Genomic DNA, 20,888 nt, shown 5'->3' with positions numbered 1-20,888 from the left:
ATGAATGAATTAACTTAATACAATTACACTGTAAGTACCAGAAAAATATACTGTGGGAAATGTGGGAAGTTACAACTCTACAATGTGGGTTATTATTTTATAATGCTGAAAATTACACAGGAGGTACCAGGAAAGTACACTCTAAATGCAAGAAGATACACTGTAAGTACCATTTAAATACACTTTAATTGTAAAGCATTACTATCTCAACCACAAAATACATACGCCATAATTTTTCTCAATATTTACTGTGTAACCAGCCTTTTTTACACGTTCTAGACCTGTATTGTCCTTTCACAGAGGAATGGTGGACAGATCTTTAGCACAAGTTGTACATGATTTCATCCAATCTGACAATGATGAAAGATTTAAGCGCATCTGATGGGGACAGTTTTGTTGATCTACCATGTTTTGCGCAGTAGTGAGGAGCCCATTTTTTCCTAGGCTTTCTAAAACTATGCAAAGTCCATGTTTTGTTTTTGTTTGTTTTTTTCAGATGGATTGTCTTATATCAAATCTCCTCAGACATCTTCTTCGGTCGTTTTAGATGCACATGAGGAACAAATTCGCAAGGTGTGTGTATGTTTAGGTAATGGGTTATGTGAAAAAGGGTGTCCCCTTGAAAAGAAACATAATACCAGAGACACCTCGAGAACAGCTTTTGCAAACAGCAGTAACTAGCTGGTATTATGATGGGAAGAATGCAAGAATTGAAGTGGACGGATGCACAAAACAAAAGTAGATCCATATGGACCGATATGATATTATATTTATCTGCTAAGGCTTCTGTGTAATTTGGTGTGTGTTTCATGTTTGCAGTGTTTTGGATTTAATGGTGTTTTGACTGGAAACTGAATAAATAAGGGGTGGTCTCTTACATTTGCACTGTACTCTACACATTCCAGTTTAATGCTTGTTTAGTGTGTGTAGCCAGATTGAGTTTTCATGCTCACTAAACTCTACATGAGTATAGGTCAAAAGATGAGTCAATCCTGGAGTGTGTATTTAAGTGTGCATATGTGTTTGTGTGTGTGTGTGTGTGTATGTTCATGCATCGGTGCATGGAGAATTCTCTTGCTGACTGTTTCCAGCTGGCTCTAAGTCATAACAGCCTCTTATAGATTTTTAATCACCTCTCTTTCCTCCATTGAAAATGTGATTGCATTGCATTTCCGTAATGAGGAGGCTAGCAATCTTTGTCTGCTTTGCAGCTCCTAACATCTCAGATAATGGAGCATGCCTCTTAGGCATCAAAATTTCAATCAGTGTCAAACATGGAGGTATTGATCCTGGCCCTGTAATGGATGTTATTGAGTTGTGTTAATATGCCGTGTGCTGAATGCAGGCCTGGGAAGCAGACAGTCATCGAACTATGCCATAAATGCAAGATGGCTTAGGAGAACATAGAAGGAAAATAAATAAATAAAAAAGGGCTGTCTTGCCAGTTAAATCATCTTAATATTATCATCTTATTTTATTATCTTATGATTATTTAATTTGGAATTTTTGCTTTGTTTAAGCTATTCTATCTAGTGAAACTGTTTTATTCTCTGTAAACTCTGTTCCACATGTCTGTTTACGAGTCCTAATGGCATTATTCTCCAGGTTCTTGGATTCTTTGTTCCACCTTAAGAGCCGAAGCTAGCGCTATAGCATTTGAAACTTTTGAAGCAACTGTCATTCCACTTTATCTGTTTAAAACACACAAACCAATTGTATGTGATGTCAGTAAACATTTACCTACTTAAGTGGAGGGCAAAAATATAAAATATAAAAATATAAATATAAAATAAATATAAAATAAATATAAAGAGCCACCACCGTTTTCCCTGCACTTACAAGAAAGTAATGTCTTTCCCACATTAAAATTTATTGGTGTTATTTTTCCTTCAACCATAAATGTCAATTTAAAATGATAATTTTCGTATTGAAGCATTTAGTTCCACCTTAAATGGGTTTGTTTAAGAGTCTACAGCTACTTATTGATACTTATGGAGATTAATAGAAGGGCAGTGGGGCTTTTTTTCTGGTAAAATATAACATTAACTATGTTCACTTGGTTATTTCATGGCTGCGAGACACTGTCTGTAGACCTGGCCACACGGTGGACTGTAAAATGACTGGACTGAGGGCGGGGTCATAGGAGTTCCGCTCTGGACTGACCACTTCTCAAGGAGAACATACTGCTTTAGCAATGCTGTGTGAGGCAGCAGTGTTTTAGCTTTGACTGCTTCCTTAATCTATGATCACACACCCTGGACATTTTATGACTAAGTACAGTAAATATCCTACAGATTGCTCCTTTAAGAGTAGGGAACACTCAGAGCCTTCTAGGCTTTCAGATAATGCATAATGATTTACATCTGTAATTTTTGTTAATCTGTATAGGTCTTATGTAGTTTCTCCAAAACACAGTGCTAAAATAAGTTCTATCTAAAAGCTAATTTGTTTGTTTCCAGTGTTTCAGCTCTGACATGCTACTCTCAGTGCTGCCAAAAAACAAACCTTTGTAAGAGGGACGTAACTCCATTGGCTGCAGCACTAAATAATGGACAGCTAAATCTGGCTGCTGATTGGCTAAATAAAAGTGACAACCAACGAGGAGCATATTTTCTGCTTAGAAGTATCAGCCCCTCCCTCCGGCTGAGGGAACCTCAAAAACACAGAGTAAAACGCATCCAGTATCAGTTAAAAATGAAACCTGGCCTTTAGAGTTCAAATACAGGACGGTTGGCAATCCTAATTACATCCCCTTATGTTCCAGCTCTGAATCCAGCTCGAGGGAATGTGCATTAGTGCAGAAAAGTCAGAAAACAGAGTGTGTCCATGCACATGCACTCACATGCTGGGAATCAGCTCTGGCTGACTGGTAAGTCTTGGTCCAATTTGGGTAGGCCTAGGCCCACCCAGGCTCACTAGTGGCTACGCCCGTGCAGCATACAGCAATTTTCAGCCAAGATGGCGGATTGTCTGAGGTTCACTGCTTTTAGTGAATTTCATGTGGACACCTAGTGTGAGGTGCTGTCAAACAGTTCCCTTATCCTGGGATTATGAGATAAAGCCCCATGTTGGGCCAATTTTGAGTTGTAACAAGCATTAATTGACGTAGCAGACATCACTACAAATGAAGTAAGTAAAGTAAGAAAAAAGTAAAGTCAATTGGTTGCCTTGATTTTATTTTTTAGTCCTGCTCAATTATTCAGGTTTACCGTGTAGCATAATTCTTAGCGATAGTATTAGCTTCCATTACTGCTTAGCTACATTGGCCTCATAGCATCAGTGAAAAAACACACCAAGTATGTCTTGGCTGACTGACCGGTAAAGGGACAAAGACAGAAAACTGACATTTGATGGTTATTATTGTGGCTAAACAGTGTTGCCCCCACAAAGGATCAGCTAAGGATCAATTCCCTCTTTGGGTAAGCACATCATGTATCCACTAATACAAGTCCTTGGGCAAGAGTACATTTGCCCTTATGTGCAGCTAGGTTAATGTTGATGAGTAAAAGTTGCCCTGGATAAGCCAAAAAACATAAACGTAGTTATTAATTATATACATTTAATTCAGTGTAACTGTGTATCACACTGTGAAGGACTGGTGCCCCCTCCAGGGTGTGTTCCTGCTTTGCACTCCCAGTGATTCCGGGACCCTCCCCGACCCTGAACTGGATAAGCAGTTACAGGCAATGAATGAATGTAATAGTGTGCTGGTGTTGTTGTGCTAATATGTGAGGCAGGCTCATGTGTGCCAGGAGAAGTGAGGTGACATGTTAGTAGCTTCTTTCCTAACACCTGCTGTCTCAGCCACTGTGGCTGGGATGCTGAATCAACTCATACATAACACACACTCACACACATACATACATACATACGTATGTATATGTGTATATTCACACACACTCACAAAGCCTCATACATTCTGATTGTCTAGTTTTTGCTTGCCCTCTTAACAACCACTGGATATCATATAATATGCAACAACAGTAGTAGGTCAAATATAATCATTTTGCATGAGTGTTGACCAAAATAAGCTCTGACAGTATGTGTACATCATTATAAATACTGATGGTGTTGCTGAAAAGACAGGCTGCATTTACTGCAGTCATTGGGATGGTGGAGTCCCTCAAAACACATAAACTATCCCTGTACACAAACCAATATTCATTCATTCATTGTCTGTAACCTCTTATCCAGTTCAGTTCAAATCCTTCACAGGGCAACACTCACACTCACACATTCACAAACCAACATGACAACCAAAATAAAATTACATTCAAAATAACAATTAAAATTAAGTCTTTGTCCAGATGACTTCAGGGAATGCTTGGAGGTAATTTGCACAGCTCTGTCCCTTAATCTGTCTCTGGTCACACCATGACAAAAGCATATTTTGATTAAAATATATTGTGTAAAATCAAAATATAATTTCGAAGGAATCTGGATGGAGATATAATTTTCATCTTCTGTTGGTGAGCAAGCAACTTTGCGTTAAGGGGCTTGCAAACTTACAAACAAGTAATTTTCCTACTCAAACATACCATTCCACCTTAATAGATTTATATTGTATTGTAAATTGCACCTTTTTTTTTTTTGCAACAACGACATATGCATGAATTAAAAAATATTTTATGGTGTGTGTGTGTGTGTGTGTGTGTACGCTTGTGCTTTGCTTAAGGCTGAATGAATCCCACTCAGAGATAATTGGCTGTATTAACCAATTCTTCATGTGTCACTGCAGAATTCATTTGTGTTTTTCTCTCTCTCTTGCTCTCTTACTCACACATACACACACACACACACACACAAAGAGAGAGAGAGAGAGAGAGAGAGAGAGAGAGAGAGAGAGAGAGAGAAAGGGAGGGAGACAGAGGGCTAATCACATGCATACAAACACAGTGAGCACTAAGAGAACAAACTCTCTCTACACTTTCTATTTTGCGCATGTTCTAAGGATTTATTCCGCTTTAACCATCATTACTCACACTATTTTCACTCCTACTTCACTCCCTCTTTCTCTGTCACACCAACAGTTATTTGATAATGCTTTGAATATATTTAAAAAAAAACTAAGTTTCTGTTTCAGGGTCTTCTGGGACATGAAGAATTTTGTTACGTGACATTGCTTTCCCGAAATAAACCAAGTCTTAGATATATAATATCTAACTGACAAAGAAAATATATACATTTCATTTTCAAATTCATGCTGTGGCTCTTCCATCAGTGTAACTTTGTAACAATGTAACTTTATAACATCTGCTTCCTGTGCTCCATAGCCTTCAGTAATATTCAGATTCAGATACTGAGCTCAGAAACCCAAACCAATGACTTTTGATAATGCCAGCTGACCTTTACACTTCCCTTTAATTTTATTATTAGCATTAATTTCATTTCTTGATTGTACTAAGCAGAAGTGAGAAAAGGCTAGGTCATTAGGTCACTGGTGGATGCATGTTCTGTAAGGCAATGAGTTCTACACCTGCTTTCTCTAAATAGCTGTGGTGAAGTGAGTATCACTTTAGACTTTTAACATTAAACTCTAAAATCGAAAAGAGGAAACTGAGGCTTTCCAGAGGCTTAACACATGTACAGTCTTACAAAGCATTAATTTTACTGTAAAAGTGATTGATAATCAATACTCAGGCAGAAGCTGCTGAATGGGAAGATAAATGTGTGCTGCTGATGCTGGGTGCAGCAGAGAGGGTGTAAAACTGGTTGTCAGTGAGTGTTGCTAGGTGGGATGTAGCGCATAAATGTTAAAAAAGATTGAATAGTGTGTGTGTGTGTGTGTGTGTGTGTGTACGGGTGTGTTTAATGGAATGTTAACACTGAGCTAGTGATATTGGCTCAGCCTCGAGGATGTACAACAGCCATAAAACCTTCTGCTTGTTTCTTGTATACATCAGGGTGCTAATTAAAGCTCCTGGAATCTCACTGCATAAACACCTCTGAGAATCATTGTTCGCTTTTGATAGTTGGAAGAAAAATCTATAATTCAGCTCACTCTTTTCTCATTGCTTTTCTAGATTCCTCCTCGGTTGCTAAGACAAGCTTTAAAAATGGTAGAAAACAGAAAAGATGTAAAAAAAAAGGACTAGCATTTGTCCTATAAAAATGGTATTATTTGGTTTGGCCATTTATTAGTAATATCAATAAACCATTTGTAATGGAATCAAGAGGCATAACAAATGGTCTGGTAATAAGACTAACAACACAACTCTGAGTGGTTCACATAATCACAGATTGATATTTAACACATTTATAACAAAGAAAACTAAGCAGGCTATAGAGTGAGCTAGAGAGAGAGAGAGAGTAACTTATTTTCTGATTTTATGAAGGACCATATGTTATATCCCACTGGCAGTAAGATTCTATTAAGATAACTAAAGCTCTCTCATTGCTTCATATAAGTGTAGAAATGAAATAAATGGCACATATATCTACCCTGTCTGTCTGAGAGGGGTCAAGCTGAAAGCTAATTATAGTAATCAAAAGAATACAATAAAGACTGTGTATGTGCACACACTCTTTAAACATGATGTCACTACACTGCAGCTTTACAACTGACCGAGGGCGGCTGAGTGCATGCGCAGGAGACACTTACTGGAGGCAATCTAATATCAGATTAGAAGCAGGTTAGGCACCCTTATATTATATAAACAAGTAACAGTCAGTAACAGGGTACAATGGATAGTGATTCACAACAACAGCAAGAGACAGCTGAAAGAAATAATGGATAATACATTTCAACTTAAAATTTGTGGGTAGTCATTTGTAATTTTTAATATGACCAAAGGAAGTATGTCACCTGATTGATTCAGGGAGGTCTGCAATTTTTTAGGCCTTACACTTAAAAAAATCACTTCTGAAGATAAATTAAGCTTTATTAAAGCTTTAGTTTTCCCTGTTGTACCCATTGTCACTGTTGAATATATATATATATATATATATATATATATATATATATATATATATATATATATATATATATATATATATATATATATATATATATATATATATATATATATATATATATATATATAGGTGTTGGACAATGAAACTGAAAGTGTGGGAGGTTTCATGGCTAAATTGGACCAGCCTGGTGGCCAATCTTCGTTAATTGCACCAGTAAGAGCAGAGTGTAAAGGTTCAATTAGCAGAGGGTAAGAGCACAGTTTTGCTCAAAATATTGCAATGCACACAACATTATGGGTGACATACCAGAGTTCAAAAGAGGACAAACTGTTGGTGCACGTCTTGTTGGCGCATCTGTGACCAAGACAGCAAGTCTTTGTGATGTATCAAGAGCCACGGTATCCAGGGTAATGTCAGCATACCACCAAGAATGACGAAACACATCCAACAGGATTAGCTGTGGACACAAGAGGAAGCTGTCTGAAAGGGACGTTCGGGTGCTAACCCGGATTGTTTCCAAAAAACATAAAACCACAGCTGCCCAAATAACGGCAGAATTAAATGTGCACCTCAACTCTCCTGTTTCCAGTAGAACTGTCCATCGGAATCTCCACAGGGTCAATTTACACGGCCGGGCTGCTATAGCCAAACCTTTGGTCACTCATGCCAATGCCAAACATTGGTTTCAATGGTGCAAGGAGCGCAAATCTTGGGCTGTGGACAATGTGAAACATGTATTGTTCTCTGATGAGTCCACCTTTACTGTTTTCCCCACATCCGGGAGAGTTACGCTGTGGAGAAGCCCCAGAGAAGCGTACCACCAGACTGTTACATGCCCAGAGTGAAGCATAGGGGTGGATCAGTGATGGTTTGGACTGCCATATCATGGCATTCCCTTGGCCCAATACTTGTGCTAGATGTACGCGTCACTGCCAATGACTACCGAACCATTCTGGAGGACCATGTGCATCCAATGGTTCAAACATTGTGTCCTGAAGGCGGTGCCGTGTATGAGGATGACAATGCACCACACACAGCAAGACTGTTGAAAGATTGGTTTGATGAACATGAAAGTGTTCATGAAAGTGAACATGAATATTTTTATTTTATTTTTTAATATAATATTTCATAGTTTAATGAAATTGCATTAAAATTATAATTAATATTAATAACTATTTGTATCATTTTTATAATTATATTAATAATTATTTAAACAGATCAGCCACAACCTTAAAACATGTAAAGTAAATAATGCAGATTACGTCATTACAAAGGCACCCATCAAGTCTTAATGCGCTGATAAAAAAAAAAAAAAAACGGAGACTCCTGTGTCATATGCCATTCAAAGTGACCATATTGATTACTGTCCTCTACCTAAAGCACCTATACTGGGCACATGAGCATTAGAACAGGACTTTCAAACTATTGAAGAAGTTGGCCTGCCCTGATTATTCATGTTTTTGTTTGTTTGTTTGTTTGTTGTTAACAATGTAAACAGTCCATTAATCTCTTGTGGGACTGGCACCAGGATGCATTATGTGAAGAAAGCAAGCCATCAAATGTAATGTGATGCTTTGATTTGTGTTCTCCTGGGAAACTTGTCCTCTCATGTCAATGTTACTTTTTCAGCTTCCCAAACATAGTTGCAGACCAAGTAGACACCTTCATCACAACAGTATCCCCTAATGGCTATGGCTTTTGTAATATTTAGGATACTGATTTGTTTAGGCCTTTTTGTGTATTGTGTTATGTCAGTAACAGGGGGGAATCGGAGTGCATGTGCACACTAATGTACACAGTTATGTGGGTATGTTCATATATAACGACAGAGCGAGATGGCAGGAGGGGGAGAAAGGTGTGTGTGTGTGTGTGTGTGTGTGTGTGTGTGTGTGTGTGTGTGTTGAGAAAACAAGGATCAAGATGGAGTGAATCAGGACATCAAAGAGAAGAGTAAGGATAGAATCAGTTCAGCACTGATCTCCAACCTGAGGCCAAATCAAGATAGAGAAACAGGATTACACACATGCACACACACACACACACACAAGCCTGTCCTCTTGTTCACACGCTCACAGGCCCTAGGGTATTGCACAACTGTGTGTTCATGTTTGTGCATGTGTGTGTTTTTGTGGGTTTGGAACAGCAAGTAGAAAAAACTGTTAGACTCACGGCTGTAGCCATGTCTTGGGTGTTTGTCTGATTGTGGTGTGTGTGTGTGTGTGTGTGTGTGTTTACATGTTTGTGTATGTGTGTATTATTCTGCCTTTACATGCCTCATTGGTTTGTTACTCTGTGTCACAAACACCCTCTGCAGCTTAACCCTATTTCCTAGCATAGAAATTCTGACCAATTCACTGCCAATGCTACTCTCACTGTATGTGTGTTGTGGGGAGGTCTGTGGAAGTTTTTCCTTTGCTGGACAGAAGAACGAAAAAAATTTAGAGTTGATGTTAGCAGGCTGAGAGGCTTATCAATTATAGTTCTGTAAATGGTCAATTACAAGGTCAAAGGTACAGTGTTTAGGTTGGGAACTTTTGGTTACAGAAGTGTAAACTACTGTAAACAAAACCCACTTCTTTCTATTTCTTAGTTATCACATCTTACATCAAGTAACAACACCAGTTGTTGTTGTTGTTATTGTTTTATTATTTGGTTGTTTTTAATAATGAGGGTAATTAGTGTATCATGCGGTCGAGGTAGTGGGTAAAGCTGTCTCCTTCTGCAGATAATACTCCGTAACATTTAGGAATCTGCCATCAATTTATGGGTTACCATAAAATTGCATATTCTACTCCGGAACCAACCCTGTTACCCTGCTGTCAACAAAATTTGACTTTGCTCATGCACTCTAAAGTCAGGAGCAATGAGACGCGCACAGCAACTAAGGACACGAAAGAGTCATTTTAACAAGAACACATACATACACATAGAAAAGCCAGTCGTTATCACTGGCTTTCGGTTACACTGTCATCAGCCACAGCAGCTCCCTGCAGAAGGAAACATCCATCGACTGACTCCCCAGGGACAGTGCTCTAGGCTGAGGCAGAAACAGTCTCTGTGGGCCTCCCTCTCCAGAGCAGTCTTACTGCTGTTCAAACACCGGAGATAGCAGTGTATGAGTATGTAAGTCATACACATCAAATAGTCACACTTAGTTCCTCATTCTATTTTCTCCATTAGAGGTTTCCACAGTACAAATGATTTTTAAAAAATGTTATTCAAATTATATTAGACTAAATATGGCCCAAAATTTCTATTCACCGTATGTACAATCCAAATCACATCAAATCAAATTTATTTGAATAGCACTTTTTACAACTGATATTTTCACAGAATTAAAGTAAAGACAAAGCTTTAACATGAAATGAAAAACCCACCAGGTGAGCAAGCTAGGGGCAACAGTGAAAATGAAAAACTCTCTCAGAGCTGAGGAAGAACCCTTGGGAGGGATCAAGGCTCACAAGTGGGGAAAAATCCTCCTCTGGTCAATCTACCTACAAAGTTTCGACCAAAAAAAATGTTTAACATAAAAAAGCCAGATTTATGGGCAGATATTTTTTAAATTTACAGAACAGAATAAAACACTTTTATATAAAATGAAAACCCCAGTGGTGTAAGCAAACTTGTTTTGAAACTTTCAGCCTAAACACAATCATGCAGGCTTTCATTACACACACACACACACACACACACACACACAAAGCAAAAAAAACCCATATATTGTGAACCACCTCTGTCTAAGGTCCAAATTTTGTAAATCTGTAAAAGATAAATGTAACTCCAGTGGACGTAATTCATCCAGAATCTGTCAGCACCGGAAGTGATTTTTAAAAATATTTTAACTGAATTCATCCATCCATCCATTATCTGTAACCACTTATCCAATTCAGGGTCGCGGGGGGTCCAGAGCCTGCCTGGAATCATTGTGCGCAAGGTGGGAATACACCCTGGAGGGGACGCCACTCCTTCACAGGGCAATACACACACTCACAAATTCACTCACACACTCACACCTACGGTCACTTTTGAGTCGCCAATCAACCTACCAACGTGTGTTTTTGGACCGTGGGTGGAAACCGGAGCACCCAGAGGAAACCCACGCGGACACGGGGAGAACACATCAACTCCTCACAGACAGTCACCTGGAGCGGGAATCAAACCCACAACCTCCAGGTCCCTGGAGCTGTGTGACTGCGACACTACCTGCTGCACCACTGTGTTGTCCTTTTAACTGAATTATAATAACTTTTATTTATTTATTTATTTATTTATTTATTTATTTATTTATTTATTTATTTAATCCTTTTGCTCTGAAGTATATGCTGAAACTCCAAAATCAGTGTTGTAATCAAAGCTGTACAGATGTTATCAGCATTGTTACATAATACAAATTTAACTCAAGAAAGTAGTAAGCAATTAAATGTTAATGTTAATTTATATTCTTTCACTCATTAATATACAAGCATTATGATTAGGAACTATTCAGGAAAGTGCAAATCCATCATGATTAAGTTTTCATTTTAATTTTAATTTAAAATTTATGACCATCACTGTATAAGCAGAGAGCATTTTGCTACTTCACATCAGTGACCATTAATGTTGCATTTCAGTATAAACATAAACGGCATTCTTTCAAAGCTATTCATGTGCAGCCTTGTGGAATACACCAGAGAGAAAGAGGATTTGACAGCCCCAGGACTTATGGGTAAGAGGAGTGTGTGGTGGCACCAGCTTCAGCTCTGCGTCATAGCAACCACTGTGAGGTTTCCTGACCCTTCTTAAATTCCACTTCCACTTGAGTGAAATGATTGAAATGGTCATTAGAAAACACACTAAAATGCAACGGTTTCACTCTCAAAATGGTAAACTGCTTCATCTTGTGTGTTAAGTGCCAGATGATTAGGCCTCACTAATTTGATGATACCACGAGTTGTGTATGTGTTCTAATGAAAATAAAGAATTCACTTTAACATTTACTGGTCTAAGTTCACATGTGCTTACAGAAGTTAGCTATTTCATGTGCGCAGGTGATGTTTGTATTGACGTATGTGGATGATTATGTTCTGTGTCGAGCGCTAATTGAACTGTGTGTGTGTGTGTGTTCACCCTTTTATCTAGAAAAACACAAGCCCAAAGGACAGGCATACATTAATTAGTGGAAAAGTGAGATATATCATTGTAACTCATTATCTTTCATCTGATGTAACGTTCTGTGAGGCTTAGTTGAACAACAAGCTTTAGTTCTCTTGCATTATCTTTAATTCTGCTATATTCTATTGGTTCTGTTCTGTTCTGCAAAGTTGTTTTTTTCAGGAAGTCTGTTCCACTGTTGTATTCATTTCTATTCTGACCTCTATTCAGTTCTGTTGTAATTTATATGTTGAATTCAGTTCAAATCAAAGTTATGTTCTATTCAGTTCTGTTCTATTAAACATTCCTCAGTTTTATCCTATGAGAGTCTGCTTTATTTAACCACAGTGTATGTGAAAACAAACTGAAAACAAAAATACATGGAACTTTCATGGAAAATTCTTGATTAAAAATGCACATAATGTATACATGAATACCAGTATTAACTCCATTATTGAGTAAATGCTCTGAATTATTAAGAGTAAGTGAACTAAGAAATAAGAAATTGTTGCCTTTTTAAAACGATGTCTTTCGGCCTCCTATCCAGCTCAGTTGTTCATTGCTCCTTTCAGATTTTGTTAAATAGAAACGTTAGCAGTGCGCTGTGGCTATGGCTTCACGTTAACTGTAAACTCATCTTTTAAAGATTCACATGAGCTTAAAAATTGCACTATATTGCACTGTGTTTGTTTAAGCAAATTGGGAGAAAGGGCGTATGTTTTGCTTTAAAACCCTTGAGCTGTTGTCTCTGCCTTGTGAGTTTCATGATGGGAGTTTGTTTAAGATCAGATCTCTCTGTTTCTCCTTCTATAACTAATCAGTAGTGGCATGTTCTCTGTAGACTCATGTTGCAGCATCAGTAAAATGAAGCCTCCTCCCCAGAAACCCTCATTCATTTGATGGTCAGTATTAAACACGGGTTGTCCCTCCTGATTTCCGCTGCAAATTCTTTATTCTGTCGGTCAGAACCTTGTGGCATTGGCTTCATTATGTTCCCTCAGTCGCTTAAAATAGCAGGTTGTATAATATAACATTTCAAAGCTGAATAATTAGAACTGAGTGGGATTTCATTTTAAAAATACATAACATGTACAAAATGCATACTACACCACAGTGCGTAATACATACTATTAGAGATGCATACTACAGATTACAGTTGCATTCTACTTACTACATAACAACTCACGTGTCATACTAGGAGAAAAGAAATATATTCATTCCCCCAAGGAACCTGAGAATCCAGATTTAACACATCTGTGGTAGTGAAATCACACACACACACACACACGCACACACACACACACAATTAGACAGGGAGCAGATGGGGGCTCAAAGGCACTTCAGCCATGAATGTTGAGGGACGAGATAGGGCTGTACCTCCCGCCCCCCCTGCTGCCCCCATCATTTTCTACTACTTTAAGGTTCTTATATAAGCTTGAGGCCACTGTTGCCCCAAATACATATTGGACAACAATGTATGCTATATACTACATATGCTTTCTACATGCTGCAATCAATGCATACTACAGCTTGTGGTTTGAATTTAGCTTAAACTGATAAATGCAATTGTATCACAACTCTCAGCTTAGGATACATAGAGCATTTTATTAATCTCTTAGGCTCCTAAAATAATGTTGTTTTGCAATGGAATATCCCTTACGTGACCTTTCACTGTGAGTGAAAGTGTGATCTAGCTTTTGCAAACATCATATACCACACTTTGAGGACTGTTTCTGCAGATCCAGTGAAAAACAATGCCGCATGTTTGAAAAGGATGCAGGTGCAGCACTGATGGAAGGAGTAGTTTTGGCTGATCAGGGATATTTGGCTGGTGTGTGTGTGTGTGTGTGTGTGTGTGTTAGGGACTGATGTGTACTCTTCTTTGCACTCTGTGGGTCTGTGCTTCAGGGGTGGGGCTGCTGCTGTGTCAGGCCTTTATGGCACACTGTTCTGTTCTGAGCCCCCACTCAGCAATAATGTGTTTTCTCTATAGACATGGTGTTTTGTGTCCTCTCTCTTTATACATCTAATCAAACACAAAGAAAAGCACTACAAACAACTTTTTCTATAAACTTTTTTTAAAGTACTTTTTTTATTAAAATAAAAGGATTGGATGTATCCAAAATTTCTCTCTATCCTTGTGTTCTAGAGGGCATTTTATAACTCATGAACCTCCTATCACTGTGTTAATTCCACTTTTTCAATTAAAATAAATTGCTGCTTAAATTTGTTCTTTTTAAGATGGAAATATAATGATGTCTCTTTTCAAAATTTTATTTATAACCTGGGGGCGGCCTGGTGGCACAGCAGGTAGTGTCGCTGTCACTAAGGGAGCAGCTCCAGGGACCCGTGAGTTTGTTTGGTGTGTTCTCCCTGTGACCGCATGGGTTTCCTCCTGGTGCTCTGGTTTCCTCCCACGGTCCAAAAAACACAAGTTGGTAGGTGGATTGGCGACATGAAAATGTCCGTAAGTGTGAGTGTGCGAGTGAATGTATGATTGTGTGTTGCCCTGTGAAGGACTGGCGCTCCCTCCAGTGTGTATTCCCACCTTGCACCTAGTGATTCCGGGTAGGCTCCGGACCCACCGCGACCCTGAATTGGATAAGCGGTTACAAATGCTTTAAAAATGGCTTAGACATCACACAAAACTTTCACCTTCATACTGCATTCAATTCAATATGCATGCTCAAATTAGTTCACTCCTCTATCTCCACTTTTTCCTCTACTGCTTGTCTGCAGTTCAAAAGTCCCACTTTTCAGGTTGATGAGATTAGTTTCTTAGGTTTAAAATGTAAAAGATTGCAGTTTCAAAGCTGAAATGCTAAGCCATGTTGTTGACTGCTTACTTTGCACACAGTGCTTCTTCTAGTATATAAAAAAGGCATCATGGTCATGCTAACAAGGCTAAGAACTTGATTTTCTCTGGAGAGTGTCTTTAAATAGCATTGTTTGTCATTTTAGAATTATCTATAGCTCACTGTGAACACATCTCAAATTGACCTTAGTTTCCTAGCTTCCTAGTTTATTACAATCAAGACTGAAATGAAGGACCTATAGCCCTCTGGTATTAATTAAGGTTACATTACTTGGAAGTTAGTTTTATGAAATTAAAAATATTGATTCCTTAGATCACATTTTGTCTGTTTGGATAACATTCTCTCTCTCTCTCTCTCTCTCTCTCTCTCTCTCTCTCTCTCTCTCACTCACTCACTCACTCACTAGCTGTGTGTTTGGTGTTGGGCTGTATGATTTTCCCGGATGGCTGGGACGCAGAGGTGATTCGGGACATGTGTGGAGAGGAGACGGGGAAGTACACACTGGGGAACTGCTCGGTACGTTGGGCCTACATTCTGGCCATCATCGGCATCCTGGACGCTCTCATCCTTTCCTTCCTCGCCTTCGTCCTCGGAAACCGCCAGAGTGACTTCCTACAAGATGAAGTCAAGGCTGACAATAAAGGTGAGATGTCACTACCAGTAATGACCTGATGCTTTGGCCTATATACAACACTGTGAAGATGGCTTGGTGGGCTCAGGTAAACAATGACAAAGGCCACAAGATAGAAGAGAAAACTGACTCTAGGCTATAAAGGAAGTAATTATGTTTGACATCTTTAAGGCAACTACAATCCAGTTCTATAAACAGCACAAAGAATAAAAAGCCATTAAAAGGAATAGGCTATGTTGTCATATCCAGGTAAAAAAAACAATATTTGTAATATAGAGTATACCCCAAAAGCACTCCACTTGAACAACATCAACAAATTGGCAAATGTGCCTAATTTCCACTGGATTTTATTGTGCATGCCAAGGAGTCCCATGACAGAAAGGTTGGACCAACAACAAAGGTGTCTTAGAACAAAACAAGGAAATTTCCTGTGCACATGTCTTTGGAAGAACGTGAGTACCTGTTTACTTGGCATAAGTACAGAATATCACAGCCTGCTGAAGGTTATTTGCTTAAGAAAAGGAATAAACTGAATAATCTGGAACAGTAGGAAGAACTTTTACAATCTTTATTTAATCTAAGATTGATATTATGATGGTGTTCCTTTAGAAAACAGTGGTACCCAGTTTGGTCTACAGGGCTGATTTAATGGTGCAGTTTTGCTTTTTTCTTTGTTTGTTTTTTTGCTCCAACCTTGGGGATACAATGAGGCCATTTTGGGGGCTCATGAGCTTTCTTTTGCAAACCAATGCCTATGAGAAGATTGAAGTTTAACATCTAATTAAAACCCAACACAGGCAAAATCTGAAGCATTCTGGGTTTTAGTTTGGATCAATAACCTTTGAGTAGTTTAGCCCAAACTACATGCAACCTGATTAGTCAAGCAAACAACACGTTAACTGCTACAAGTGAATGGAGGAGAGTAGAAGTCATCTGTAAGATCACAAAGACCTTTATTTACTCAAAGGAAACACAATTTTAACCATGACTTTTGGAACCCTTTTGTGGGTTTCCTTAATGAATCAGGTCAGGATATTTTCCGGAGTTGCCCTTTAGTGTGTGCGTGAGACATGGCTTCAATTCACTCATAATTTCACTCCAGAAAACTGCCTGATCCCCCTTCATATAGGGGTTCATTTAGGCATTACCCAGAGTTTGTAATAGGGGGCTGGCAGGAAAAGTCCTGGTAATATCTGGTTTTGACATTTCGTTTCATGCATACAGCTCCAGAAACACTTGGAATCCTGTTAGAAATCTGAGTCCTGGTTAAAAAAACCTAAGGGACATAGAACATTAATAGTATTTGAGACTGAACCCTTAGGGGCCTGGGAAATGGAAAGATTGGACAGTAGGAATATAAGACCATAGCACCGTAGGACCCTGGGAACAAAGGCCGCTAGGAACACAAGACTCGAGGATGACAGATATGCTCTCCTCATAGCTAAAATATAGCTACATTTTACATGATCATGTGAAATGCGTAAACAACCAAAGCATCACAGCATAAGCTCTGGAGTAATCAATGATGATGATATCTGACAGAATGCCTTACCGATCTAGGAAATAATTTTTCTGAGCCTCTCAACTCTCTCAAGGAGAAGGGGAAACCCCCTCAATTACAAACAAAATGGCTGCTGTGCTAATGTGGGTCTCAGGGAGATGATGGGGCTTGTTCGGTAGCGCCTCCATCTTGTCTTGTTTACTCCTCTCAGCCGACTGATGTTCATGTTTGAGGCTGGTGTGGAGGACGTGGGCTGAAGTGGGGTGGGGTGGGGGGTGGGGGGCTGTTGGAGGGAGTTTGACTCTCTCATGAAAGCATAAGAGGGCACATGTTCATAAATATTTCATCTCCTCTCTTGAGCAAGACTTCTGTGGTAGACTGCTCTGCGCTGCTATTGTAGTGACAAGTAGATTTCATCATCCCGCTAGCTTTTCTATCACCGCGCCAGTATTTCAGTCACCTATCCAGTGCGAGAGGGAGGATTGTGCAGCTTCTGCCGCATTTTAAAAGAGATGGGCTCAAATGCTGGTAAATGATTTACAATAATCTTCGTTACCATCTTGATAAAATATCTGATGGGGGTCCAAAAAAAAAAAAAAGCAGGGAGTGAAAAAAAGAGGCAGTGAATGAAGGAAAAGGTGGGAAGGAGTAAGAATGTGCTGAGCTGTCTAAAGAAAGAAAGAAAGAGGGATTGAAGGAGAAAAGAGAACAAAAAAATCACCACCCAATTCCTTCATAGCCTTCTGATTCTATTGAGGAAGTTGCCATGGTTACGTGTCAGATTCCGGCAGGATAAGAAGGGCTGCTGCTCTCTCCCCAGCGACTCGGCATTCTGCAGCTGTGCCTTCTCTCTTTCTCTCTCTCTCTCTCTCTCTCTCACACACACACACCATCATCATCATCATCATCACTCCCCTTGTGAGCTGCTAATTCTGTTTCATCAGAGGGTTTTTTAGGAGGGAGGGGGAATAGTGTGTAAAGCATAGAGAAGAGAAGCACGAGGGGAAAGGCAGGCAGGGTGCTTTTTTGTATGTGCACTGTGTCTATGTGCACAGCATCTGTAATAGCCAGGGAATCGGTGTTGCAGCATCAATAAAAACCTGGTGGCAGGTTGCCAAGCCACCCCCAGCTTCTATTTGTTCTCTCTCACTTTAATCCACTCTGCTGTAACCTCACCATTTTCTCTCCCTCCAAAAAGCCCTTCATAATTCATCAAATCTCCCTTCCTAAGCACAGCATCGTTACTGCTATGTTTCAGATGAGTCTCCCCTCCCCCTGCATCTCTCCCCAATGGACTCTATCACCAGTGCTAAATGCTAAACAGAGTCACGTCCCGTTAACATTAGGGAGAGCGAGCTGGGGCCATTAGCATCATGCTAATGAGCGCAGAGCCACTTTCCTGTCCTCGTTACAGTTTTTACAGAGCCTGGAGGGATTCCTGGGGCAGCTGGACATGACTTGCATCTCTCTGCGTTCACACCTGGACAGAGAGAGCAGGAGAGAAATGATACTACGCTGGCCGTTTGCTTCATTTGTGAAAAATATTGGCTCCACGGAAAGTGAATATATGTTTGCAAATGTCTCACCTCCCTTACTTATTATTGCCATGTCTGTCAAATTCAAAAAGTGTCAATTTTGCTTAAAATGTTCCTTTATTTACTGAAAACAAAAATGGTTATGACATTGCCTTCATCTGATAAGAATTTAAATCCAGGTCAATCAAACTCTCAATATACTGTAATTAAATTGTGGTTATTTACAATTTTACTAAGAGACAAAAGGTTCACAAATGAAATTACAGTATTAAATCATACTGGAAACATTCATTAATTCATTCATTGTCTGTAAACAATTATCCAGTTCAGGGTCACGGTGGGTCCAGAGCCTACCTGGAATCACTGGGTGCAAGGCAGGAGCACACCCTGGAGAGGGCGCCAGTCCTTCACAGGGCGACACACACTCCCGAACACTTTTGAGTCGCCAATCCACCTACCAGCACGTGTTTGTGAAGTGTGAGAGGAAACCCATGCAGAAACGGGGAGAACACACCAAACTCCTCACAGACAGTCACTCTGAGCGGGATTTGAACCCACAACCTCCAAGTCCCTGGAGCTGTGTGATTGCGACGCTACCTGCTGCGCCACCATGCTGCTAGTCACCGGACACTACAGAAGCTGGTTTTCATTGTCTAAGCAGAGAAAAATGGTTGGAGGATGGTTCATCATGTTTTACACAAAGTCTACGAGTAAGCCTTAAAAAAAGTAAAAACATGAACAGCATGCATATAAGTGCATTAATATTTATTTTTATAGACAGTGTTTTAATTACAGTTGTAAGCACTGTGCAGCCTGGTGTAATATAATGTAATTATTAAGATAAATATCAGCAGTTATGGAAAGTTAACTAGTTACGTACCTGATCTTTACCATTTTCTGTAATGTTATATTCCTTCAGAATACATTAATAAACATAAAGATATCTTACCTTATTTCCAGCACAGATCTGTTTAAGACGTAGGCCTACATCTTAGCATTTCCACATTTTGAGGAGATTCCAAATTCAGTCATTCTGCCCACTCTTTCTCCAGCCTCCCACACTCAGAGCCTCCTGCTGATTCCCAATCCCACTCTGCAGTTTGGACGGCGCTGGCTCTACAAATCCAATTGGAATTGGGAAACGAGGATGGCATAGACTCCCACCACTTGGACTTGAGCCATCTGATTTATGAATGGAAGCAATAGACTACACTGCATGTAGTGCCTTTCCGAGGATAGCATCTTTTTTTTCTTCACTACCAAAGCGAAGACCAACTAATGTCCCTAAAATCTCAATGAAATGGCATGTTTTGAAATGTGCTCCCCAACTCTATACCACCCAAATGGCATTAACATGGATTACAACACCTTGATTACACACATCTTTGTTTACACATGGATGGCAAATGTGTACAAATGTATTTTTGACATACATTTGTATGTACCTGTACAAAGCATTGATCTTGGGAGCGACTGCATCAATTTTGGAATGTTATAATCTGATTACTGATATGCCTGGGAAAAGCAGAAATGTCTCTGGTTGAAAAAGTGTGGCATGCTTAAAAGTATCCATCCTGAAACATGAGATTCCACGAAGCTTGGATCATTTGCTAAATTGGAATCAAGTCATTCACAAATCAGTTCTAACATTTGATTACATTTGCTTTGATATTTGACCCCTAATATTTGATGCAGATCTTTCACATCACACAACCCCTACTAAACAACACCTTCTATTCTGTCTTTACAGACTTTGCAGTATCCAGGGTAAGTGTCTCTCTCTCTCCCTGCTGCTGTGGCTTCAGTGCTTGTATGTTGCTGTGTGCGGTGGTTTTGTGCTCCAGAACATTAGTGTTGTGATGCTGTAGTTTCCTGACAGTATGTACACTCATGTTGTCCAGGTGGTTTAGCAATGAGCTTGCTTAAAACCTCCCCTATTGTAGATTAAATCTTCTAAACCTGAGCCTAAACCTGAACTCCCATGTCAAAGTAAATATGAAGCTATTAGCCAATCCAGACAATGCCTTTCAGAGATGCTGCTGGCTGAAGTGAGCACAGCAGCGGCTCCAGCAATCCAGAGTGGTCAGAGTGGACGCTAGAGGCCTTAGTGTGGCTCAGGCAGAGGAGTGCACTATGTTTAAGACCCTGAAGCACCCCCCTTTCTCTCAGAAAATGCAAATGTCTAGGCCAGGGCACGTGTGTCAGGTCAGAGAACACGTTCGGTTGAGCTGCAACACATTACCCAGCAGCCCCCCGGGCAGCACACACACACTTCCGTTCACGTTTGTATAAGAAGAAAGGACACAAATGGGAGCGAAAGACCCCCAGCTTAATTACTAGATGACAAACACGTAAATGCA

General features: G+C 39.6%; 1 protein-coding gene across 1 annotated transcript in view; it reads left to right on the top strand.

The window, feature by feature from the left end:
* lhfpl4a (LHFPL tetraspan subfamily member 4a) overlaps nucleotides 1-20,888 on the top strand; it is a 41,668-nt gene that overhangs the window by 16,353 nt on the left and 4,427 nt on the right. Inside the window, exons 2-3 of the mRNA XM_066665276.1 lie at nucleotides 15,268-15,504; nucleotides 20,279-20,295. Of these exons, the coding sequence (XP_066521373.1) occupies nucleotides 15,268-15,504; nucleotides 20,279-20,295 (254 nt within the window). The remainder of the gene's footprint in view (nucleotides 1-15,267; nucleotides 15,505-20,278; nucleotides 20,296-20,888) is intronic.

Source organism: Hoplias malabaricus, chromosome 3 (genome assembly GCF_029633855.1).
Source record: "Hoplias malabaricus isolate fHopMal1 chromosome 3, fHopMal1.hap1, whole genome shotgun sequence".
Lineage (NCBI taxonomy): Eukaryota > Metazoa > Chordata > Actinopteri > Characiformes > Erythrinidae > Hoplias > Hoplias malabaricus.
This window is presented reverse-complemented; position numbering and strand designations above follow the sequence as displayed.